Source organism: Cataglyphis hispanica, chromosome 1 (assembly GCF_021464435.1).
Source record: "Cataglyphis hispanica isolate Lineage 1 chromosome 1, ULB_Chis1_1.0, whole genome shotgun sequence".
NCBI lineage: Eukaryota > Metazoa > Arthropoda > Insecta > Hymenoptera > Formicidae > Cataglyphis > Cataglyphis hispanica.
In genome coordinates, this window is record NC_065954.1 from 7,996,101 (window position 1) to 8,022,758 (window position 26,658).

The 26,658-nt window shown below is 41.2% G+C and overlaps 1 protein-coding gene across 5 annotated transcripts in view; it reads right to left on the reverse strand.

The window, feature by feature from the left end:
* LOC126850104 (POU domain, class 6, transcription factor 1) overlaps nucleotides 1–26,658 on the reverse strand; it is a 136,478-nt gene that overhangs the window by 78,282 nt on the left and 31,538 nt on the right. For all 5 annotated transcript variants that reach the window (XM_050592784.1, XM_050592801.1, XM_050592774.1 and 2 more), the window contains one exon: nucleotides 22,740–23,035. In XM_050592784.1, the coding sequence (XP_050448741.1) occupies nucleotides 22,740–23,006 (267 nt within the window). In that variant the 5' untranslated portion in view covers nucleotides 23,007–23,035. The remainder of the gene's footprint in view (nucleotides 1–22,739; nucleotides 23,036–26,658) is intronic.

Sequence of the window (26,658 nt, forward strand, 5' to 3'; positions counted from 1 at the left end):
ATTTTCTGAAATGTGGAATCCACAGCAACTTACGTATTCGCGCGCGCGCGCTCGCGCTCGCGGTGGTCTATTTAGTCGAAGTGATTTCCTCGGCGATAGCCGTGGCCGTTCTATGCCGTCTAAACGACCGACACAACGGGGTGTGCGGCGCGACACCAGCGCTTTTTTCTCGCATTATAAATTCTCTGCTCCGGACAGCGGCCGTTGGTTTTCCGCGCTTTTGCCGACGACACGTGGATGGCCGCGTGCTCACACATACTCGCCACGGCTACGTAAAACGGAACGGAGACGCATGGCGGAGTCGCGTGATTCGCACGTGAACTCGAATTCACGTTGGCCGCATTGAATTCGCGGATATTCGGAAAGAGAGAAAGGAGGAGGAGGTGGTGGTGGTGGTGGTGGTGGTGGTGGAGGAGGAGGAGGAGGAGGAAGGGGGCCACAGAAGAGGTGGAGGCGGCGGATGAACAGGAAGAGGCGCGGGCGACGGCCCGGCATCGGCGGTGCGCGGATTCCGATTGAAGTCAATACTTTTTCAGCGTGCACCAAACTCCCCCCTTGTCCCTCCCGCCCGCGCCCCTCCCCCGCCCTCCCACTTCCCCTGCCGACCCCGTTCCGCAAGCGCGCTCGGGCACTCGCGCGCACGCACGCACGCACGCACGCACGCACGCACGCACGTACGTATGCACGCACGTATCTTCGTTAATAATATACGCGGAAATCTGATTATTTTTCTGCTTCCCCGTTTTAATTCTGAACGATTTTTTCGTTTCGCCTCACCCCGCGGCCCCGGCCCCCGATCTCTCCGCACCCGAGCACTCTCATCCCGCGCTTTCGCTCGGTCGTGTGTGCGGTTCGATGTTTTTGCGCGGGGGTAAGGTCCGATTGGTCGGCGTCCGCTCGCCGATGGGGTGGGAAATGAAAGGTCGGCCGTTCTCGAGCGTGTGTGCACGTACGTACGTAACACACGTGATCATGATGGAACGTGTGCTTCCCCAGAGAGAGAAAGAGAGAGAGAGAGAGAGAGAGAGAGAGAGAGAGAGAGAGAGAGAAAGAGAATCAGAAGAGGGATGAGAAGCAAGCGGGTGAGAGGAAAAGACACCCAACGCGCGAACGATACTTGCTGGAGCAACACCGGAATCAACACCGTTCGGTGCGACAGGTCGGTGAATGTCACCTCCTTGGTTCTCCTTGGTGTCCTTTAAGCATTGGCAGCCTCTGATTACGCAATCCCATTTCTCCCTATAATTCGCCTACTATTCGCCGATTGAACTTTCGCTTTGTCTTTGTGAATTATTTTCAATCACGTCGTGCATATAAATTTCTCTCTCCTCTATCAATAATTCTTGCGTGTAAATAATAATAATAAATCGCTTTGTAGGTATACATGAAATTTCATTTTTTTGTCCTGTTAACATCTTATTATTTTTTATAGCTTTATTTAAAAATCATCGTAAAAGAGTTTTTTTTCTAACAAATGTTTCTTTTTATTCAGCGCGATATCAAAGAGAGAGAATCTATTCTTTTAATAATAAGATATGCAGCGATATCGGAGAGAGAGAATCATATCTCTTCGATATCACTGAAATACTTACGTAATAAAGAGATTCGATATGTTCGCTTTTTATTTTTCATTATATTTTCATCGCGGATATATGTTGCTACCGGTGCTGTGCGCGTTGTGTGTTGTGTAGTTCGTAATAACTATAACGTGACATACCATCGACCGCTTTGACATATTTCTCCTCATTTTGCGTTCCAACTTTTTCCGCTTATCGCGCTTTGCCGTCCGAAGGGAGAATCCGCGTTTTTAATACTCTAAAAATCAGAAATTAATGGAATAATTTTAATTCGCCGCCCTAATGGGCTGTCCGTCCGGTTCTCTTTATCAGCGACGAAAACGCCGTATACTCATACGATGACCGGTTGTGTAAGAGTGGCACACACGCGACGCGATGCGTCCGCATCGCCGCTAGCGGAAAGATCGCGGGACGGCAGGGGGAAGGGGGGAGGGGATGCGGACGGATAGACGGCGATGGCTTTTTTCGACGGACAATAAAATTAATTTCGTTCGATTCCGATTAACTTCGTTTGTAATCACGCGAAAAATAAACACGCACGAGAAAGGATAATTCCGCCGTAGTCGTACTACCCCCTCCCCCACACACACACACACACATGCACACACGCACACACCGCCTCGTCCCCCATCATCCTTCGCCCCCTTCCCGGGGCGCGAGCAACTGCGATCCCCCTTTCCATTTGTCCGCTCGCCTGTCCATCCATCCGTTCGTCCGTCCGTACGGTGGCAAACGTACGGTGACCGCTTACTCTCTCTTTCCAACACATAGATCTGTACAAGTCGCGTCAAAAGTCACATCTCCTTTTGATTACAGTTTCATCGGCAAACTCAAAATCGATATTTAATTATTATCCATCTCCGATATATATAATGCGTTAATTTTTGATACTATATGTTTTTTTTAATCAGACTTTAAATTAAATGCGGTCAACTGTCTCTATCTAATTTTCATTATCTATCGGTAATAAAAAAATTTCATAAAATTGTCATTATTTGGAGTTTTCTTTTTTGTTTATTCATACTCTTGAAATCTGGCAAAATTAATGGAAAATTGGCAAAACTATTTTCTACTAAATAATAAATTATTCTGTAATTAAAAATATTTTATTCCATTTTTGCTATAAAAAATATAATAAAAATTCTTCAAAGATTTTGTAACTATACAAAAGAAAATGACCAGTTCGTGATACACCCTGTATATTTCTGCATCCGGACCGCGAGCGGACCGAAACGTACCGAATAAAAAGCGACGAGAGAGAGAGAGAAAGGGGGGAGAGAGAAAGAGCGAGAAGAGGTGGCCAGGGGTGAGGATCGGAGGGAGAACGGAGTTTAAAAAAAAAAAAGGAAAAGCAGACGCGGATGAACTATTAAAAGGCACGTTCGAGCGGACGCCACGGGGGTCGGGGGTTTTCATTAAAATTCTTTCGATCTTTTAACATTTCCAATCGGTGTTTGTCGGAATATCGAGTTCTCGCGCGCCCTGGTAAAAATGTAAACGACCGCGTCTCTACCGTAACGCGGGCTCAACAACGGCCAAGCTAATAAGCATTTCTCGTGGATGACATTTTCAAGTGTCACGATATACAGGCCGTCGAACATTTATGAAGTTTCGAAATTGTTTCTCGTAAGCGTTCATTTAATCACACGTTTCTCTCAAATCCGCCTCTTTTCTTATTAAGGAAATAAATTTAAATTTTTTTCTCAGAGTACTGTCTCTATATAATTTTATAGTATTCAAAAAAGGTGATATCAAATTTTAGGATTATATAGTATTCGTAAAAACAATCCAAAAAGTCTGAATAAATAGTATTCCAAAAATCATTTATTTTTAAACTTATTTTGAGTATGCATTGCATGATGGTTTTCAAGAAAAGTGAATAGGACGTGGCTGTCAGTCATTTGCACAGTCGTCTCGCTTACCGGATTTAAATCCGTTAGACTTTTGATGAGAAACACTTAAGGAGCACATGGTTGACACATCAGTTGACACATTGCATGAACACTGATACAGAAAATTGAAAATTGTTCTCAATAAAAATGAAATAAATCTGGAATCTTTGAACGTGTTTGATCTTTAATGAAAAAACCGAATGGTATGATGAAATGAACGAAGGGCACACATCAAACATCTGTAGAATAATTTATTTAATAACAATAAATAATGATTTAAATAATTTTTGGAGTACTACTTATTAAGACTTTTTGGTTCGTTTTTACGAGTATATTATATACTCTTAAAATTTGCTACCATTTTTTTTGAAACCCTGTGTACGAGCAATACAAGAATTTTTTTCAAGAATTTTTATATAGCAAATCGTAAAAAGTGTATTGAATATAATAAATGATAAATTAATAATTTATAACATGCTATATAATTATTAACAAAGCAAGAGGACATTGTCACTGCGAGTAGATGATCCGTAGCGTCAACGATGAGCAAATTATCATTTTCGATGGGTAACGCGAGCCAGTGAACGATGACCCGAAACAGTCATCGAGAAAGTGATGAACTCGAATTTCACCCTGATTACCAGCGCGCGCTCCATTAACTCGAATTTCGTGCGAACCAATCGACCGTACCAGTCATCGCTGTTGTAACCCTTTTCAAATAGCAAGTCCTTCCTACAATTACCGATTTGCGTGCTTCTATTAGCGTAACAATTTAATACAAAGCATATTTTACATTTTATTCACACTGCGGATATATATTGCGCTCGCAATATAGCAAACATCGAAATGTACAAAATCAACAGAGAAACCAAATGCCAAATATATATTATGTATGAAACATGACATAAGTAACACAATTTTGCGTCCGCTTGTGTTTTTCAGTGTATCGTAATTTCATTTGTTATTATCTTTCGGCATTTTGTGGAGAGCGCAATTTTATTTTACATCTAACGAAACGCGAATAATTAAAGGCATTACAACTTAAGAACTTTGCCATTTTTTGACACAAGATTTTTCTCTTATTTTTTCCTTACCTTGAAAAAAGCGTAACATTACGAAATCATTATAAAACCGATCGCTTAACGTCATCTGTCTAAAGTGTCTCCTAATTGTCCCTTAAGCACGTATTGTGTACTCAGTCCACGATGATCGCTAGGCTTAAAGCTCATAAACAGCATCACGCAGGAATTAATTGCGGCACGTGTTACTCCATTTAACCTAAATCGCGTGAACGCCGCGTATAAATCATTAAGCATTAAGCGTACTAATTACATCTGTTCCTAAGCAGCTACAGCATTAACGAGCCGCGCTGAATTGCTCTCGCCATTCCGCGAAAACAGAACGAATTTAGTACGCGGCATTGCTCCGCTGATTCTTAACGATTCTCGGAATACAAATAGGTCAAAACATATCAGGCACAATTTAATATCGCGAGCGTTCGCCTCTCCAAGGATTGAGGCTTTTCTTAAATCGAGTTAAAATCGGTCAGCGCGATCGATCAAAGTGCTCAAATAAATCCGAAGATAAGAATATATGAACGGTGGGAGAGGAGAGAGATCGATGTCATAAAGTAAGATTGAATTTTATCGCTCCGAGACGCTGATATGTACATTCACGCGCGTATTCGCGCTCGTGGCGATGCATCCACGATACATCGTGGATGCATCGCGACGCACCGCGAGGGAAAAACGCGCACGAGTTAAAGCGGTCCGTTACCGCGCGCGCGTTTTTTTCTCTGACAGCGTATTTCGTGGGCATGGTTGGAACCGCTTCTTTCCGGGACAACGCGCCCGCCGCGCGGTGAATCATTATTTATTTTTGTGTTTCACGCTGTCAAGTGGCGGCGAGAGAAACGAGCGAGGGAACGGCGACGGTATGGAAAGAGAGGGGAAAAAGAGCGCGGAGAAAGAGAGAGAGAGAGAGAGAAAGAAGAGAAAAAGAGCGGGCGAAAGTCGGATGGAAAAGGATGCTTCGCCGCGCGCCCGCTCGAGTAATTATTACGGATTTTCCGGATCTAATTCTCCGGACGGTAACACGACACAATTCACTCACGCAGATTGCGCACGAGAGGATGTAAATTCCTGTCAGTCGGACGGTCCATTTCATCTCCTCTTTTTCGCCGGAGCTCCTAACCGACACCGAGGTCGCGGAGAGCTGGACGATTATTCGGTTTTCCACTTTCTCCTCGCCTCTTCTTCGCCCTTCCCCCTCCCCCTTCCCATCCCCTTCCCCCTTTTCTACACTCGTTTCGCGCACTCGTGCCTCCATCTGATGCTTCGTATCTTTTAAACCATGATTTTACATATCTCGCGCGTATCTCTTGACAAAAATCAAATTTGAACTTTGATTACGAATTGCATTTATTAGTATTGGTATATTTTGAATCATAAAAGAGAAAATGTATAATTCTGAAATTCTCTCTAAAAATTTGTTGATAATTTTTCTCTGTACATACATTTACATTAAGCAGCTATTAAAAATATTCATCTGGATTATTATAAGGAATAAGATTAAGCAATTTTTTTATTTAAACGCCGTTGTTAAATTTTTCATACCTGACTTATCTGCTTTTCCATCCGTTCCGAAATATCCGTTTAAGAAAGTAGATCCATATTCGAGGCTGTCTATTTTTATCCGAAACGGATGATCGGGCAACAACACATAAACGTATACGAGGGATCGTTAGTATATACCATAAGGCAGTAATTGTCTACAAAGAAAAAAAAAATAATAATACTACGATGTGACTCGCTTGATTTTATCTCCCCTCTTCGCGCGCAACCCCCCCTTCAAATATATGTTAAAGCTACACATGCCGACCACCATGTGTGGTATAATTATACGAACGCTTTCATTCGTACTTCGTTTCGCTAGAGACTAAATCAGGTGATACCTGTCCTCGGAAAGATGCGATAGCACCACAATGTCATTCAGTGTTTCGCGTGTTGCCTAATTAAACGTTCTCACTCGGCTCCGAATATCATGTTCAACCAGCTGGATCTAGATATTACCCAACGCGAGAGTATGTGCGTGCGTCAACGCATAAGCGCGAGACGGGAGGATTGTGTGCGAGCGGTCATTAAGGATGCCAAGGGCCACTAATCGTCATCAGAGACGTATTCACCGACGCGACGTTGTATAGAGAAAATAAAATTGCCTCCCCCAGCCGGGCGTTGGTCAATGAACATAATGATTATTTTCTGCGGTATAATGAGCACAGCCGCCGTCGCACACCACCGTCGCGCCGGCGTTGTTGTGTCTACGCGGTGGAAAGATAATAAAAGATTCAGGTCAATAGCGGTGTAATGAGGTATGTGGAATCCATCAAGGATTCATACGCTGAACATACATAATAAAGACCGCACTGGTTAACGTATAGGTACGTAGCGCGAAATGCAATTTACGAAGAATGTATGCGTGCGCGTTTGTGTATGTGTGTGTGTGTGTGGGTATGTATATTTGTGTGTATGGTCGCCGCGCACCAGTGTACGATCGCGAAATGCGTATCAGCAACTCTCACTTAGGATTGTCTGTTTCCAGCGAACCGTTATTTGTCCGCGAGATAGAATGTATATTTGTTACATCTATGTATCGCGCGGTTGTCGGATAAAACTCCGAGCTATAAACAGCATAAAGTGGAATTATTTATTTGCAGCGGATTGCATTCTCAAAAGATGGATAACATCAATGGTGATAATGTCAGCTAACGTAATTTACTCGCACAACGCCGCGGCCGCAAATTGAATCGCTTGGACTAACCGCATCGAAATAAATGGCGAGGTCGCAATTTAATAAGGACCAGTCACCATCTTCCGGTGATTAATTCTCGCTAAAAAGTTTCAGCAACTTTACAGACTCCTTTCTCATGGATCTTAACTTCTCGGAGTCATTCTTGCCAACCAACCGCCAACCCCCTCGTCTACCGGCCAAGTAAACTTTTAATCCTCTACTGCCTCAAGAACTTTCCATCCTGTAAAACAGTCGGCAACGACACCGTTTCCGTATTCGACGCATCGACACTCGATACCTTTAATTTCTAATTGCGTCATTATTTAACGCTCTATTTTCATTTTTATCACAATAAATTAATCAATTTTAATTTGAATGATTTGTCACAATGTGTATCCCTTATCGAGCCAATTTGGTGGCGCATATTAATAATGAAAAATTTGCTTAAAAATTTTACGATAAAATAAGATGTACATATAATTCTTTTTCTATGGATACTTGATCGGTTACTAGACTGAATACATTTTATTGATAAGAAGTTTTATGTCGGCAAATTGTTCTCAAAGGACCGCCTTGTATCCATGGGGAGTGAACGTGAAGGGGGCGAATATTGAAATCAGTTGCCAACAACTTGGGCAATTATAACGATAATTGCGACATACATTATGCTAATACTGCACACCATTTGTCCCGTTTCGGTATCCGTTCTGTCTTTATTCGCGCAAAGTTCCACGAAAGAAATGAAATGGAACTTTCTAAACAACCACTCGGCATGCGACGATCGATCCCTTTTCATTACACACGCGAGCGGTATCATATAGCATGTGAGAGAGCTCTGTTAGTAATTAATAAACTATAGAGTTTCGATTACGATTAAACATTTATTCAGAGAATATTTACGATACAATCGTACTTTACCGGCGAAATTTCCGATAATATCGCGAATTAGCGCGAACAAGAGATAAGAAACAATTCAAGCAGGAATGAGGGCGCGAGCGCGCGCTTGTTTAACGTTTAAATGTCATAAATCCATGCTTCAATAAAAAGCATTAAATGAAAAAACGAAGACTGTAAATCGGCTTGCCAGATCCTTCCAGATATTTTTTTTTTTCGGCGGGATACAAGTTATTACGCGACGCTTGGCTCAGCCCCGTTTGAAATCCCCGATGCCATTAAAATAGAAATGGGAAAACCGGCCCTTTCCCAATTCCAGCATAATATTGTGATTACGATATGTACAGACGCTTTATATATATATATATATATATATATAGGAGCGTGTACAACCGTGCGAGAAACTTCGGACGAGAGGTGTTCCGTGCTACACATTCAATATCAGAATCGGTCTTCGCGTTTCCCATGCATTTATTCCTGCATAAGCGCGACCCCGTCTGCATCATAATTTCTTTTTCTTTTTCTTTGGTGTCTAATGTATATTTGAGAAACAAGACTGCAAAATTTTGTCTTCTCTGGACCAATAGAGTTTCTGACAAAATATGCATGCACGCTATATGATTTTCGGGGCAATCTGTGGATTTTTAATCGTGATGCGTTACATTTTAACATAAAAAATGAAATCACGACATATGGAGATGATCAATAAGCAATTTTAATAAATGGCTCAAGTAGCCAAGGGCATATATTAATTCATTTAATACATCGTACAATTTGCTTGTGCATAATTTCTGATATGTATACCAAAAAATTGTTCAATTAAACAATATATTATTGATTTATGCCAAGTTTTATATCGGAAACGAAAATATATCAAGAAGTGGCAGCGGCATGTTCGCTACTGTTAGAGTTGCTTCATGCTTGCCGTGTGTTTATTTCTGCCTGCGTCGGTCTGTCGTTATTCTTCCAGCGCCTAATGTATGTTTCAGCAACACATATTCCTCTACTACGTCGTTTTAAATTTCACAGCATACATCTCTTGAAGTTTGCATTTTTTTTCACTTTTTAATAAATATCGTGACTATTTTGACAACAATTCATCGCAGGTTGTCGTAAAAAAAATTCAATTTGTTCAATTTTTTTTTTTGTCTTCAAGAATCCGCGGAATTTGCAGAGAAGAACGAATATAGAAAAGAAAGAGGGAAAAAGATAAGCTGCGGCATTTAAAATACACGGAATACAAAACAAAACTATCGCTTACGCGCGCAGCATCACCATAAATTCTAAGTGTATGGTTACGTAGGTCGTATTTGCGCGTGAGATAGTGCTCGGAGTGGAGGATGTATCAAAATCAGGCGCGAGGTTGCTTTATGGACGGGAACGCTCGTAAATACGCACTTCTGGTACTCCTGCTCTGCTATGGAACGGCCGAGACTCCGGAGAAACTGCCTGGATAGGTTTAGCGATAGAGAAAGGACTACGAAATAGCTTCTACGGGATGCTAATAAAAGATAGAACGGACCAGATAAACTCGCGCGAGGGCGATACCGCTGCCTCTCTCGCTGCCGCTATTGTTTCTCGAGCATCATCATTTTCTGACCGATGCCCGACGGTGAATACAATTGATTATGAAACATGAGACACAGCCGGAGTCTGATTTCAAATTTAATTTTGTCTTCTTAAAGCACACGTAAAAAAACAGTAGGCAAATCAACAGTTTTTTTTATTGTTTACTGCTTACATCTTTTTATGTTTCATGATCTTTAGATTTAGTTATGTATCGAAGTTGGTTTACGCTCTGATTAATTTTCAATTGCTAATATAATCGCGATTAAAATATATTCTTTGTTTATCTATATTTTAGATAAAATTATATTGTAGAAAGAAAATTATTCGCAAATTATTAGTCAACGCACATTTTCGGTAAAACATTACAAATGCATTCTAACTTTCGTTCAAGCGAGAAGAGAAAATAACTTTATTACGATATAACTCAAGAAAAAAAAAAAAAAACTTGTATTATTATTCTGTATATTGTATATATCTTGAAATAGCCAACAGTAAAAATTAAGTTTCGAGAATATACTTCATACGAATTTTTAATATTTTTTTTTTTATCTTGGTAAAAAATCTTTTTTATCGCAAAGTAATTACATACTGCATAATATATAAATGCCTATCTAAACCAGTAACCCCCTTGTGTTTCCGTGTGTTCCGATGAAAAATTTGCGCTCCGTATTTAAAAAAATTAATATGAAATTTTTTATTACTTTTTATCTCGGCAAAAAAATCACTTTTATTGCAATATAAAATAATTACGTATTTTATAAAAAAATTTCACGGGAAACGGAATATATGCTACGATCCAATCCAGAAATGAAAAAGTTGATCGTATATTAAATATTGTCCGGTCGATTGGCGCGCTCGACGCGCGAGTTTGCCGCGCGCGCGAAACGACTCTGTATCAATAAAACCCCTCCTAATATCGGCTTCAGAAGATAATAATCTGCTAAAAAGCAGATGCAAAATTTTGATTGAGGAATAAAAAAACATCTTGACGATTATTTAAAGATGTTAAGTGAACACACGAGATGAAGCGTAACTCTTCAACGACGACGATTAACAGATACGAGTCTTCGACGAGCGTTTTCACACGCATCGCGAATATAGTGCACACGCGTTTACACGCACGCTTTCCGCAAAAGCGAAGTAGATTGACATTTTCAATCGCTCACGAACCGTTATTAAAACGTCATGTACACGGACGAGTGGCCGTCGCTTGACGGGAAAATTTGACTTACTGGATCTCGCGGCCTGTCCCACCGATTGCCTGGCCTGCCCCTTGCACGACTGTATTTTGCTCCAATCAATTACAAAATGTTGGCAGAGCCGGCTTAACGACAAACGCGTACCGCGATGCGAGATAGCGAGATTCGATAAGTCGACAAGAGACGACAGTGATTATCAAGTTTGCGCGACGCTTCTCGCGCTTCCTTCGCGTCGCAATAAAAGCACGCGAACAATTTACAAAAAGCGAAGAGCTCGAATCAATATTAATCATATGGGCAAATTATTTTTTAACTCATCTACCTGGTGCTTTATCAAACAACGATTATTTACCGAATACAATAGTTTGCAAACTGTGCTGGTAGAATTAAAGAAAAAAAAATACGTATAAAGTTTTATCAAATTTTAATATAATTCATCGATTATTCATCAAAATATAGAATAATATTATGAATAATCCGTGCTTTTGATTTTAATAGTAAAATTGATAATATTAATAAAATTAATATTACGTTCAAATTAATTTACGAAGCATATTTTTAATGATATTTGTGATGATTTTTATTAAATTACGCTTATCAACAGATTCTCACTTTTCCTTAATAAATTCTTCTCCACGAAACGTTTATAATTAGCACGATACATCAGAGCTTATGTATTTACTATGAAGTCGATGCTATATCTTATTATAATACTTGAACAACGAGAGATTTCCTATTTTCGGCAAATGATCGATCGTATCGCACGCATCTAAGAAGATAATCACTCGCAAAATATGTTTGCATTGATGGTACACTAATGATTTCTCGCAACGTTTTCTCTCGAACGACTCCCACCCGATTCAAAGCATCCTGCGAAATTCCCTTACGAGCTTAAGGAACAGTTATATCTTCAACAATACGGTATCGATGAACCGTCGATCGATACGGTATCGATACGAAGTAACTCTCTCTCTCTCTCTCAGTATACCTATGTATGATTTTACGGGATTTATATTTACACACATTTATTTACGCATTTATAACTCCACAATGCTATTTCAAAAATTATCTTGAAAATTTAAACAACACATGTAAAAGAATAATATTCCTTTGATGTATTAAACCGTAAAATTAAAAAAAAAAAAAAAATTTAACAATAGTAATTATTCGCCATAAAAATTATATTGACATTTTATTATATGTATAGTATTATAAAATTATTTATATGTCACATAAGATAAAAATATTTGTAGTAACGCAATATAATATATAAATAATAATATATATATAAATATATATAAATACTTTCTAAAAGCAAAATTATTCAAATTTAATATCAATACGAATTTTATCGATAATTTCTCTCTTTATTATATATATATATAATAACTTTTTAGCACATTGGTTTAGTAAAAAGTTTCATATGAGCATTATACCTTGAATTGTACAAAGATTTATGCTCCGTTTTTAAATCGTTTAATTACATAGTAATTAGAGATAATTTAAGTTTCTCTTCAAATTCATATCCTGCAAAGACAAAGTGCAAAGAGGTTGAAGTTTTGGACACGTACTACGCTTGTCGCAAAGAGCACGGCAGGATGCAAGCAGGCCACGTGAATGCGAGGAGCAAGGTGTTAGTCCGCACGGAATTTCCTACGCTTGACGCCGGATACGAGGCTTAATTGCACCGCCACACAATGTAAATATGCCGCGTCAGTTAACCGTCCGGCCGCGTACACGCACGCGTAGCACGCAGACGCGTGAACGAAACCGGCCACTCTCTGTCTACGATAATGCTCATGTGTCATCGCTCGCCGTTGCGTGTTGTCATTTGCAATGAATTCTTACAGACGTGCGGCGTCTCCTTCGTTCGGCTGTAGATTTTTACATTTAACGAATAACTTTTTACTCGCATGACTAATCGATCGCTTTAAAAAATATTTCAATTGTCATAACGTTGTATCATGGCCTTTATAATATATGTGGAAAGGAATTATTGAAATAAAAAATTTGTATTTTAGAAAAATATGCCAAACTTTGCTTATTTTTAAAATAATACGATTCGTAATCGAGATAAAATCGTTAACTTCAATGTTGAAAGAGCAAGATCGCGCGTGATGCGCAAAATTTCTTTAACCGAAGCTCGTATTATTTTAGTTTCGAATCCGTCTGTTACTCCCGTAGATTCAGGCCATCCGACTAGTATTCCTCTTTTCCTTTCCACCGATAGAGAAACGCAAACAGTATGTACGGTGACCTCGCTGCAGGAAGTTTCTAATCCCTGTGGCGGGCTAACGTTCAAATCTACCATGAGCTCGCCCAGCGGATAGTTACACCTCGGTCCAGAGATACAGGTAATGCCTGTTTACAGATATCGGGGCAAACATTAATACAGAGTAGTCTCGGCGCACACCGGAGGATTATATTATTCTTGGGCAGCCGAACGGTCACTAACTTCGCAATGAAATTCATCCTCCAGGCACGAAGATTGTTTCCATATTTGTTCTCTGTTACGTAACGAACACCTTGCAATAACCATATATGGATTCGAACGCGATAACAAAGCTAATTCGCAAATTAATTTCATTATTTATCAAATCAATTTCGATCGAAATTTTTACAGTACATACGGGAAAACTTATTAATCACATTCTGTTTTATTAACGCAACATTGCGCTCGAAGCTTTTAAGCTGAATATATTTTTAATTGTCAATTTATTACAATACAGACATTTTTGATAGGTTTAGATGCATTGATATTTCCAATATCATAATTTAAAAACAAGCTGATATTTGTCTCTTTGTATCATCATTAAAATTCTCAGACAATTAATAATTTGTTTTATTTTTCTGAGATACGCAAATGCGGTGCGCGAAATAATTACAACAGCGACAATCGCGCTACATACTTTAAGAAACTCCAGTAGACAAGAAATACACATGGAACCTATTTCTTATCATTCATCTTCTATCTTCTTCATATGAAACTAGAGGAGGCTAGAGACGAAGGTGATCGACGGTGACAGTCGCCTCTGAAGAGCAGCGACTGGGTGGCACCGACGAGACGCACACTCGTGCAGTATCATCCCTTTCAACCCTATACTTAGGGTGACCATCTCATTTATATAGTAAAACAGAGTCGCGCAATGGTGAAGCAGAGACGGGAGTTGAGTTTGTTTGTCGAGCAAACGTTTGCCGACGACACCGCCGGACACTGGTGCCTAGCTCGCTCTGGTCCTTGGTACAAGTCTGTCCGGACCACTGGAGGTACGGGATGGTGGGAGGGGTGGGGGATTTAATACCATCTCCCAGGATGAACAGTGGTGGTCAAATAACTTTGCCAAGTGATTCCCAGCGACGGTATTAATGTGTCTGGCCCCTTTGGATTTCTGCACCATCGCGAAACGTCGATAATCTACGGATGGTATCTTTCGTAGGTCATCAAACAAGCTCGTCGATTCTACAGAATAAACTTACTTTTGTCTTTCTTGCTCATCTGTTTTGTTTGAATTATTTTTCACGTTGCAAAATATCATATCTCTCTCTCTCTCTCTCTCTCTCTCTCTCTCTCTCTCTCTCTCTTTAATATAATTATATAAATTCTTTTAATCTAACAACTCTTTTTAATTAAAGATGCAAAAATTTGATTAGCGTATTAAATTAATTGTTCAAATGTAGAATATGATAATTATTGTTGGCATTGTTCCTGAGATACATGAGGCAAAGTTTAAACACGCATGACAGGCTGCGAATTCAAGATTCCATTCGTCTTACTCCAAGATCCAAACATCAAGGTCGTAAATCCATCAATAAATCCCTGCGCCCTCTTCGCGGTGACCACATTTGCTTAGGGATAAGAAGCAAAGACAAGCATACGGGGGCGGAGGTGTAAGTCTGTAGGGCAGTGAGGAATGGCTCGGTCTAGCGGGCCTTTAGCCCCGGCTTAGCATGTACTGGAAACACCATCCCCTATCCTTCGTGTCGGGGCCAAGTTATACCCGCAAACAGTCGTACATTAGTGCCTGCAGGAGTCCTGCAGGATTTATAAGGGGCGCCCGCGGGCGCACGGGAGGCTATGCAGCCGTCTCCTGATGGTTAAAACTGGAAGAGACGAAGCGCGGGCGGGAGTATGGAAAAGCGAGAAGATCCGAGAGAAGGTCAATTCAAGAAAGAGATAGAATATTATGAAGGTTCCGCAAATTCCAGATCGCGGCGTGTTGTTCAATTAATATTAAGTTCATCAATCTGTATAAATTACGTCGATATATAATATACTATTCTTTATCTAATTCAATCACTATGAGAAGCAGGATATAGTATTTTCCTTACGAGAACTTTCGATTGACATCCCACATCTTATCGTCATCTCGCGCATAAGGAGAACTCATTTTGACATTAGCGAATCAAAGTGCAATGCCCCCTCGACTGTGCGCCAAAGTGTTTCCTCGTTTCCGCGCTTTAACGAGCAATTGGCACACGCCAGAAACGGACGAAACATCGAGCGACGAGCTTAAACTCACTTCTGGAGTCTCTAAGAGTTCCATTCGGTACGTGAGCACGTCGCCAGAGGGTTGGATCGGCTACGCGAGCGAAGCGGAGGGGGCTCGGTAAAGGGTTTCGGTCAGGGCCGACCGGTGGAGAGAGAAGGAGGCGGTGGGTGGTGTAGCCAGTGGTCAGCACACTTGGCCGACCCTACTTCGCTAACTAGTTTAATGATATATGTTGAGCTACAAGCGCCTTGATTAATCGTTAACTAATGTTGGACCTCGTAGTGCAGCACCATCGCCAGGCAGCACCGAGGCGAGGTACGAGACGGGATGGGTCGAGAGAAAAGGGGAGGGAGAGAGTGGTGGGCGCGGAAGACAGGAAGGGCGAAGGTTTCTACCGCAGCAGTCCTTACCCTCGTCGAATTCGCTGTTCGTGAATTCGAGCGTGGCCAAACAGAAATCTAATCTCACTCAACGTATAATTTGATTTATGACTCGCGCGGCCGCGGCGCAGTAAACGAAAGGAGAGGAAAAAAGACGGTAGACAATGGGAAGGGGGAGAGATAAAAAAGGTAAAAGGAAAGGAACAAACCAATTCCAAGGCGTCGATGCAATTTATTGGAATGTCCATCGTCGTTGAGAAGAGGGGTCTGTGCGCGCGTCGAGTTTGTGGGGTACGTACGCAAATTTACGTCTCGCGAGATACGTCGCAAAACCCTCCTCGGGCCTCCTCGAATTGAATTAACTCGGCGTCTTCCCCCGTCCATATTCCTGAGCTCCGCACGTGGAACATTGGTCATCCCTAATTCGCTTATGGCCCTCGATCAATTAAGTCGTCGGCCATTCGCGCAAATCCCAGTGACCCCCTCTTCCTCTCTCCTCTTCCTTCCCGCATTCTAGATGTGTACTTGCTCCAAGATAAAGCTCTCGCTACTCGTTATAACTGAATATATTTCGCACAAGCATAAATCTCTCCTGTACGCAATTTATACTGTCAAACTTTTAATTTAATAAAATATGCTTCAAGCTACCGTTTACGTCAATTTTTTTTTTAAATCTACAATCAATTGCGATTCAAAAGAGCAACTCTGTTTACATGCAAAACTTGCTAAAGATAAATACGAGGATACATTCGATCGATTCAAAAATCTATCATATCATAGCGGGAGCATATCGGACAAGTGCGGTTTACATATATCGCGTATCCACGTGAGTGTGTCTCGTGTAGAGAAGTGCAACGGAGGGGGTGGCTCAGGGATGCAAGACACCGTGAAATTACCAGCAGAGTCTCCCATCCCCGGAGGGGTGGGTGGGCGGTAGAACGGACTCTGTCCACTCCGCGCCCTAGGAACCCGCCGGCTTCCAGGCGGGTATTTGTCTTGTCTCCTTGTTTATGAGATCCAACATTGTTATTTGGCACCGCACCGCACCGCACCGGGGAGTTCTCGGTGCCGTGTGCGGCCGCTAGTTTCCGGCGAGTTTCCTACTTTAAAAGGGCCGCGTCCCGGTGCGCGATTACGCTCTGACTTATCCGCGGTTCTTCCCGCCCCGCGATCGTCTTTAATCAAGCTCCGTCCGGACACTAGCGAGATACGATTAAACTTTCCCCCAACAATGTTAACCAATGTAAAGTTTGAGCTTTGCGGCTGGGTTATATGTACGAAATCAAGTTTTTCGTAACGCGAATGTGTGAATCATGCATTCTCAATTAATAAAATATAATTTTAATGATTACCGAAATCTTGTATACGCCTAAATCTGCCGTAATGCATTCAAAAAATGTAATTTAAAATTTATTAACAATTCAGCTTTGCCATGTCAAAAGTAAGCATTGTTCTCCGTTCAGCATCCTTGCAAAAAAAACATTAGCATGTTTAATTATGATAACGCATTAGTAATCATAAAAGCAGTTCACTCGATATGCTTAAAGCATTCTTAATAATGACCGTCTTGGTGCGAAATTTCTCCAGAGCATTATCGTATAGGTCAGACCGCATTTTCAATTAAATTATCCGCTGCAATCGCGGCACCTTATCGTGAGCGTAATACGTTCTCGATTGCGCACGGCATTGCACATCGAACTAGTTTGGACAATGGCGCCATATACGGTTAAGCGAATTGCAATCACGTTATGCTTAGCATTGCTCGTCGCAAGATAATGTTTTAAATCACTCGAGATAATGCTAGCTACGCCACATTCCGCCCAGATTATTTAGGTTTAAGAATAAGATGTACTTTTCTCTTTTTCGCAGATCATGCTTCCCGCAATATAAAATGAAAACTTCAACTATAAATATCGACAAATAATTGACGTTATAATATTATTGGATTAAGACAATTAATTGATAAAAAAAAAAATTCTAATAATCGGAACAAATTAAATTTGTGTGGAACATAGTAACGGATTCTTCATCAATACTTCTAAAGAAATTTCTTAGAATCTCGTTAAGAAACGCACTGCAGTTGAATAATTTAATATTGGCCGGGCCGTGAACGTAATACGTTTCAAGCGTGTCGGTGATTAGGCTTGTGGATCTTGCCACACGTAATACGCATTAAATGATCCCACGAAGAAATGCCTTTTCTTCTTGGGACATTTATCGTGGGACATACTCGGTCCGGTGGTCTTTGTTTGATCGAATTGCCCGGGACGGCAGATTCGCGGACGAATTAAATCCGTTAAAACCATATTATTCCTTTAAAAGTGTACGGGATAAACGCGTTCGTTACAAAACCTCGTCAGCGACGGCTATCTCGCGACGGGGAGCGAAACAGGCGCGAGAAGGGAGGGAAACATCAGAGGGTGCTGCGTTGGAATCATATCAGGGGTGGAGATTGAACGAATGACACCGTGAGCAAATTTCCGCGATCGGTAGAATGGCGAAAGCGAGCGTCACCCTCAAAGAGCGTCCGGCAATTAATTTTACAAGGGCGCAAAAGGAAGCAAAAAGTAAACAGCCCGGCGTGCATCCCGGGGTCCATCGTCGCGACGATGGGTTTTATATCTCCGCTAGTTGTCAGGCCAACGAGTTCTGCCTCGTTGGCCACCGCGTATAATGTCCACCGTCAATATAAGCTGTCGGATGCTTTTTCCTAAATTGACAGATTTTCAATTTAATCAAGTTCCAATCTAATGGAAAAATGCCCGATCTATCGGTCGCGCGAATAGGTACGCGCGCGCATGTGTGTGTGTGGATGCGCTCGTATGTATATGTGTGTGCACGCGAATGTCTCGTGTACGTACGTGCCGATGGGGATGACGTACACACGTTCGAGAGAATGTACGGCTGACGCGCGCGCGCGCGCGGAGGGACCAGATTGAAATAATACTTTTATGTTTAATCGCAATCGAGGAGCCTGCCCGACGACGACGCGGAACCACCCGCCGATCTCCGAGATTAATCTATTGATAAACATTCCATCACTCCGCGAATACCATGTGAGGGAAATAGACGAGCCTCCCCCCCCCCTCCCTCTTCCCCCACATCGATAGAATATATATCTCGACGTTTTATTCTTTTTACTTCTTCCACTTTTTTTCTTTTTTATTCTTCCCTTTGCCACCCATTTTCACGTTCGTCGTTCTGACCGCGTTGCTTTACGGACGGTCGCTCGTCAAACGTACGTTTTTATTAGCTAAATCTTTTGCAACTGCCACGTATTATCATGCGTCATAAAACGATGGATTTTTCGATCAACGTGCGATTGTAAATATTCCTCGTTCTTAAAATTGCCTTTGCGATTGAGCGCGATTCATCGACGTTGATCGGCGCGTTAATTTATGATTGCAATATGATCGACGAGTTAATCGCGAAAAAAATTGTCGATTGATTCTCGCGCCGCGATAGCTGCTATTATATACGCTATTACATATGTATCCGATGAATATCATTATATCGAATGTAAACAAAACCATAATACGGCACGATAACCGAATTTTTTACGGTCGATCAAAGCGCGCAAGGCATCTCGGCGGCCGTCAAAAGCTGCCGGCTGTTGCGGCGGGATTTCTCGTCGGATTCTAATCGGTGACCGCAGACCAGACCGTGCACGCGGATCTGGTACGACAATAATCATAATAATTGTGAAATCCGATTCGAAATGCATTTGACTCGTTGAAATGAGCTACCGAGGTAATGAGATCCGATTTAGTAACCTTTCGCAATTCCCCTGTATCATTTGCCTTCAATCACTTTCTTGACAGATGCATTTACGGCCGGGGCTGCTGGCCATCAAATTGGAATGCGCCTTAAGGCTGGTTACGGCCGGTATCGATCCATCGGACGGTCAACGCGCCGGATTCAGCTACGTGAAATTTGCGTCTTCGGGTCCGGAGACGGTCTAGGATAGAGGGACGCTGCTTCTGTGGCAAAGCTGCAGATGGTTTGGCGGCTTCTCTTGTGTGACCGATGAAATCTTTGGGCTCGCGAGTGGAGGAATATTCGTGACGATGCATCCGTTGGACGTTCAACGCTTTCCGCCGCACCGCAAATGTGTTCGTGAGATACGCGAATATTTGCATATAGATGCACATTACGACGGTCTTTGCGAATGCAAAGGGTACTCGATCCATTTTCGAATTTGCACTTCTCCAGCATCGTGCGATATTCGTATTTTTACGTTTTTATTATATGTACTTCCGAAATCGTCGAGCAGATTATTCTAGCCTCTGTCTGTAATTTGATGTTAATTTCCGCCGCGAGAACGTAATCGCGCACGATACTTTACGTTCCTTTCCAAGGAACCAAGGACTCGTCGGTTTAATGTCACGAGCGACCTTGCGCGTCTCGCGGAACCTTGAAAATTTCACTCCTTTACATCTTTATACTTATTTTAGCGTCGTTGAATATCCATTATTCTCCCGAGAAAGAGAGATACTCCGCAATTAAGAGGTACGGCTAATGGCATTGAGGGGATCGTTAAGAATACCGTGTTCAAAGATTCAATAATTTATGATCGTTGAACAGAGAGAAGTTCGAGCGACTGTGAAACTTCACGCGGGTGAACTGCTCCGATGAGAAATCGCGGATAAATTATTCCGTTGATAACCCCCCCCTCTCTCCCGCGCGGGCGTGCATCTCCGCGCATCGATCCGCGCGATTGCACAAAAGCGCCCGAGATTTATTCTCGTTTCCGATCCAGAAAATTGACTGCGCCCCGATGATAGCCGCCAAGGAATTACGTATGCGAAAGCGCATGACTATGATCGATTATGCCATAAAATTTTTTTTTTTTTTTTCTCGTCGTCGGCCAAAAGGAAGCGAGCGACATTATTATCCACGTTTCGCTGCCACGCTACACCGGCGGAAGTTGTTTCTTTTTGTCGGTCGCGCGAATGAAACATCCTCGTTCTTCTTTTAGCGCGTAAATTGCACCGCCCCCTTCTCAGATGCGCGCCCGGCATTAAGTCCATGCGTGGAGTCCGGCGTAGATCCCCGTGTTTGCCGAGGGGATAATAGTGTAATGGATGGACAGGGACAACGAGCTAACGGATGAGACTGCCGTTTTCGAGAGTCTCTAGTCCCGGGCTGTTGTCGCGTTTAAGCGTCGCGGTTGTTCTCCTTTGTCGCTTAATTGGCATCATTATCGAATTCTTAGACGCGGAGCGTCTAATTCTTTATGTGGGGAATATTATGTGACTTGTCTTTTGGCAATTAAGATCGTAAACTGACGGATCAGAGTGCTGTCATTTCAATTATATTATTATCAACGAAGCAATTATTTATGCAAGACATTAGAAATTAAGAAATTGCCGATTTAAACGTGTGTGTGAGAGTTTACTTATATCATTCCTATATTTGTTGTAATATATTTTCGTACGTCTTTGTTATTCATTGACATAAAATTAACATGTTAATTTTCTTAAAATTAACAAGAAACAATTTTGCGGAGAGTGTATCGTTTTAATAAGTGACAGTTAATTGTTTCGAAAGAAAAGTAGACACATTTGATAATCTCTCCGGACGCTTGTTTGCTAAAGTTCCTCCACCGGCTAGTCTGATGTGCAAGCATCGACAAAACTGCTCGCCGTTCATCGAAGCGAGTACGTATAAGCTACGTGCAAATATTTTCCGCTTTATGATCGTAGAAGTCGTAGATTCCTCCTGTGATACTTTACCGCCTCGTTCTAACGCGCGACTTTTACTACCGTGCCTCTCGTTGCTGACAACTAATTTTATTACCTAAGAAATAACTTATTAATTTCATCTATAAATTTTTGTTCAATGTTATCGGTAGAAAAAAATCTCTTTTAATTTTTACACGAATTTCTTTGTATTTTCCCATGCAAGTAAATTTGAGATAAAAATATCTATTCACATATGTTAGTCATATAGAAAATATTGGTTGGTATAATTATATCTTAAAAGATAATTTATTCGTGACTAATATTAGAAAATCATTTTTATTTTACGCTCAAAATTATATAAAATTATATAACTAAACAGATTTTATTAAAAATATGAACGAGATAATTATTATCTTATTCCGTAAATTTATTTCATGCATTATCTATTGCATTATATAATATATATATATATATATATATATATATATATATATATATATTTAATTGAGTAATTTATAGTTAATTTTAATATCCATCAATTCACACATAGTTAATGTTACGTAATTTTGCGATTTAAATCGCTGATTCTGTGATTTTTGATCATTTAAAATTCACGTATTACGAATTTGAATTTTCGTGAAAAAAAAATTTCATGTTATATTTCATTTCATATTATGCTGTGTCACGATTTAAAATATATATTTCTCGTGACAAATAAGATCGTATATATCAACCACGTGAGTTTCGTGGAAGTCATTTAGTATGCTTTGTTTCGTACATTAATCGTATACAGGTCAAAAGGACCAGTGACCGGTTTAGGTTGAGATGCGGCGTGGCGGCTACTTAACCGTACAATTGGTTGTCATTGACATACAAAACCGTTAGTAACGAGTGTGACGATCGTCTCGATTGTCGTACACACTTTATAGCGCTGTCTTTTAGTATCTCGATCACTTCAACGGAAGCACAAGTCGAGCGATCGCTTAAGACTGTTAACCAGCATAAACAGACATCATATTATAGTATGACAATATCTTACTCAGTAATTAATATTAATTAAGTATACTTGTCACATTAAACTGGAATGAGTTTGTTTTATATAAGAGCGATCGTTCGATTTTTATTATGCAACGTTTGATTTCCGTTCGGCATCGCCGCCGAGCCGCATAATCAGGCAAACAAAACACTCGTTCGAGGCGAACAATCGAGAGCAGTCAATCGATTTTCAACATCAATAATCGATCGGCAGAGATTTCTGTGCTTACCTCGCTCTTGAGATTCAATGGCACATCGCAGGGGCCGTCCAGGTCTGCCTCCGCTTTCACCTGATGAGACAGCATACTGTGGCTGTGCCGGGGCGGTACGGCGGTCGCCAGCATGTTGGAATGCTGCAGATGTTGAAGACGAGGCTGGAGATGGGGCTGGTGGTGATAAGGCGGCGACAATTGGGTGTTCAGAGTGCGAAGATCAGCTGGCGGGGAAGCGGGCGCAGCGGTACTGCTCTGTTCCTCCTCGGCCGAACCCTCCGCCATGTCAGCCTTGCATCCCGGGGACTCGTAATCTGCAAATCGACCAAAACTCTCAGAGGACCGTTCTAATAGCGGGCGCGCCATAGTCGCCCGGCACGACGCAATCCCATTATGGAGGGAATATAATTCGCGCGTTTCCATTCAATAGCGCGAAACAGTCGCGACGCGCTAAAATAAAAAGATCTCGCATTTTCGGCATTAAATATCAGCGTCTCGCCTTATAAATTCAAGCGGTTAAAATTACGAGTACATTTCGACCATAATTACATTGACATTAGATCGTAATAAAAACAGAGACGCGGTTGTATTTTTTTTCTTTTTTTTTTTTTTCAATAACGAAGCAGTTTGCTGCGCGAGACAAAAACTCTTCTTAAACGATATCGACACGCATCAATTTTGATTTTACAAAATCGAAGCGAGACGACGACACGCGAAAAAACAAGATACTAATTAAACCGGCACAACGCGCGGGATCGCATCAGGGACCGTATCGAACGGCGCGACGCGTGCAGCTGTTAAGAATGCAGACGCTGGAAATTAGAGAAGCAGGCCCGTTCATCTTCCGACTTCAAAGCAAAAACATTCGGTTGGCGGGGGTGAAGGAGAAAGGGGAGGGGGCGCGAGAGGCGCCGAGAGAGGTTCCAGAATAAAATCGCCGACTAACGGCGCTGTGCCGCCCGCAGCCAACATACATATATATATATATATATATATATATATATATATATATATCCCGCATTTATCCGTCTAATTATTTTTATCTAAACGTTCAGTTAGTAAGAATTCAAGGGCAATGAAATCACTACCGTCTGGACACGCCGCTCTCTCGCTTCGCTTTCTTTTCGCGCATCCCCTTTCCCCTGCTCTACCACGACTGCCACCGACGTCGTTCGACGCCGCCGCCGTCGCCGCCGCCGCCTCGGCGGCCGCCGTATACTTTGGTGAACGCAACTAATAACATCTGCTTCTATTTTTGCGCTGGCCCGAGTCCAGCGCTTTACTTTTTAAAAAGCCACGCGCCTATGACGAACGGCTGGATGGATCATCGAGCGGAAGCCCAGGCGTGGAACGGTGGGGAGAAACCCAGGAGTGAAACGAGCCGGGTTATTCTGGACAAATTATTGTCAAAGGGCGAGAAAACACCTTCTGCCTGCGAGCTACTTTGTTCCTCATAAAAGGCCTTTTATAATGGCCATCGTAAAAATATTTGATGCAGTGCTTTAAAACGGTTGGCGTGTTTATAATAAAAGCGTTAGGTCGTTGAGTACCAAATAGACCGCTCACAAGTGCAAACTTTGGCGTTAATGTCGCCTGTTTCCTATAAACATGAGTATCTTCGTACGCGCACATCGCATGACATTTATATTTGTTTAACGATAATGGCGAAAAAGTTTCTCAAGACGCCGGGATAATCTCGAACGAAATTGAGAGGAACTCGCGTCTTTTTTTGATGGTAGCCGCAGACTGCCGCCGATTGCTCTGGCTTTGAACCTAAAGTGATTTATACCATGCTTCGTGAAACAAAAAGAAAACGAGACAAATGAATGGAATTTATGTTTGAGTCCGCTCGACATTATCCACCTGTTTTCGCATTATTTCGTTATTATGCTTTGAATCTTCCCGTCATGTAAATATATTATCTTAAACACCCATGGATTAGATACAAATGTTACAAATTTTGTGCCAACAAAATCAATTAAATCTTCTTTAATCTTTTTGTTTTAATAAAAAAATTAAGTTTATTCTCTTAAAAATAAAAAAGACAATTTTCTTTCGATTCAAAGATTTCCAAGAAAAAGCCAGATTATTATATATATATATTATATATTGCAATCTATATTACACGATGTATAATTTCTTGCAAACAAAGTTACAAATATAAAGTTATAAATACAAATTAAATTAGCATTTTTATGCATTTAAAAATAATTCACAATAATTTTTTAACGAATAAAATTCTTCCTATACGTCTCTCAATAATACATAATATATTATGAATGATAAATCACCGATAATATTATTATATTTAACAATCACATCGTATTTTCCTGAAAATCAGTTAAATCGAAAAAAATATGCCAGTTGAGAATAGCAACTACAATTAAATGAAGAAATCGATTATTGCTAAAAAATATTAATATAATGTGCAACAAGAAGAGTGTGGCGATTAATTAAACTATAATTAATTAACATTATTTTATTTTTGTATCAAGAAAGCAATAAACATGAAAAATAAATTCTCACTGATGCTCGAAATTAACATCCCATTGACGTCTGAAAAATCATTCTTAGACGTAATATGTCTCAATATTACGCAAACGTATCGCAAAATTGCCGCATTAAAAAATCTGATTTTGACAGTGGAGTAAAATCCTTCTCTATAAAAGATTCCGTAGTATTTAATCCCTCAACATTTTATCCGAACGCGCCATCGGAGCAGGACTATACGCAACCTATCCTTTTTCCGTTTGCAGTCATTAATTTCCGTCGAAATCATATTAATCGCTGTAGGGCTGCGCCCGTGAAATTACTAGACGCTTTAACCACTGGCTGTCCAAACCGAATTTGTCCGCAGCGATTATTATATCGCGTCCTGAGGTCTAATGCCGGGTATTCCGAAAGCTAGCCAATTAGTATCGTCGATTTGGATGCTTTAATGAGAGTGCGGTTTCATTAGCGTATCGCATCGCCCCGCTCGTGATTCGTGAAATAGAAGAGGAATTCTTAACCGGACGAAGATATCGCGAGTGATTATAGCGCGATCGTTCAAACGTCACCACGGCCGACCATTTGAAAATTGGTACCTTCGCGTCCTTGAAAAATCCGCCCCTCACGATCGAGACCGTATAAATCTTTGAAGAAAAGGGTAGCGGCTGCCCGTGGGGTTTCTCTAGAAATATCCTAAGTGGAAATTAATTCGAGCATTCCACGAGTATATGAGAGCAGCGTATCGTGTTGTAATCTAAAAATTAATTTTCTTAAAAATTTTCGATTTCTCCGAGTACGATCGAGTTGTTCTCCAAAATGATAAAATAAATTTCCTTTCGTAAATCTCTTTCACGAACAATCATTCCGGCTGCGATAATAATTATCCGCTGGATAAACGGTGAAAGTCCATGTAATAGAACACGCGATTAATACGCCAAGGCGATTGATATGAAAATCACTCGAGAACCATTGAGGGCAATTAAAAATACGGATGCATTACGTGTGATGCTGTCGTTTGGCCAGACAGGACGCGATGCGACGGAGATATTCTCGAGGATTGGAGGTTATCCTCTCCTCCTGGATTATCCTCGAGCGACACCCGCGGTTTCTCGATTTTGTCGTGGTCATGTCTTTCTCGCTGTCTCTTTCTCTCACGTCAGTCAGTCCGCGCCGTCTTTCTTCCGCGTCCTCCTCGTAGCCTCCGGCATGCATCGCCATTTCGCATTATAATTCTTCTATAGGCAATATCGTCGACGACGACAACGACGACGTAAAGGCAGCGTCAGCGGCAGCGTGCAATTAAGGAGTTGATTGATGTTAATTCAAAGGGTAATTAAGAATGTTGCGCATAAAAATCTGGTAATTTATGGTCATTGGGGATAATTATATGTTGACCAGCTTGTAATTGCAAGCGCTCTCCGTGGACTATACGCGTCCAACGATTGCG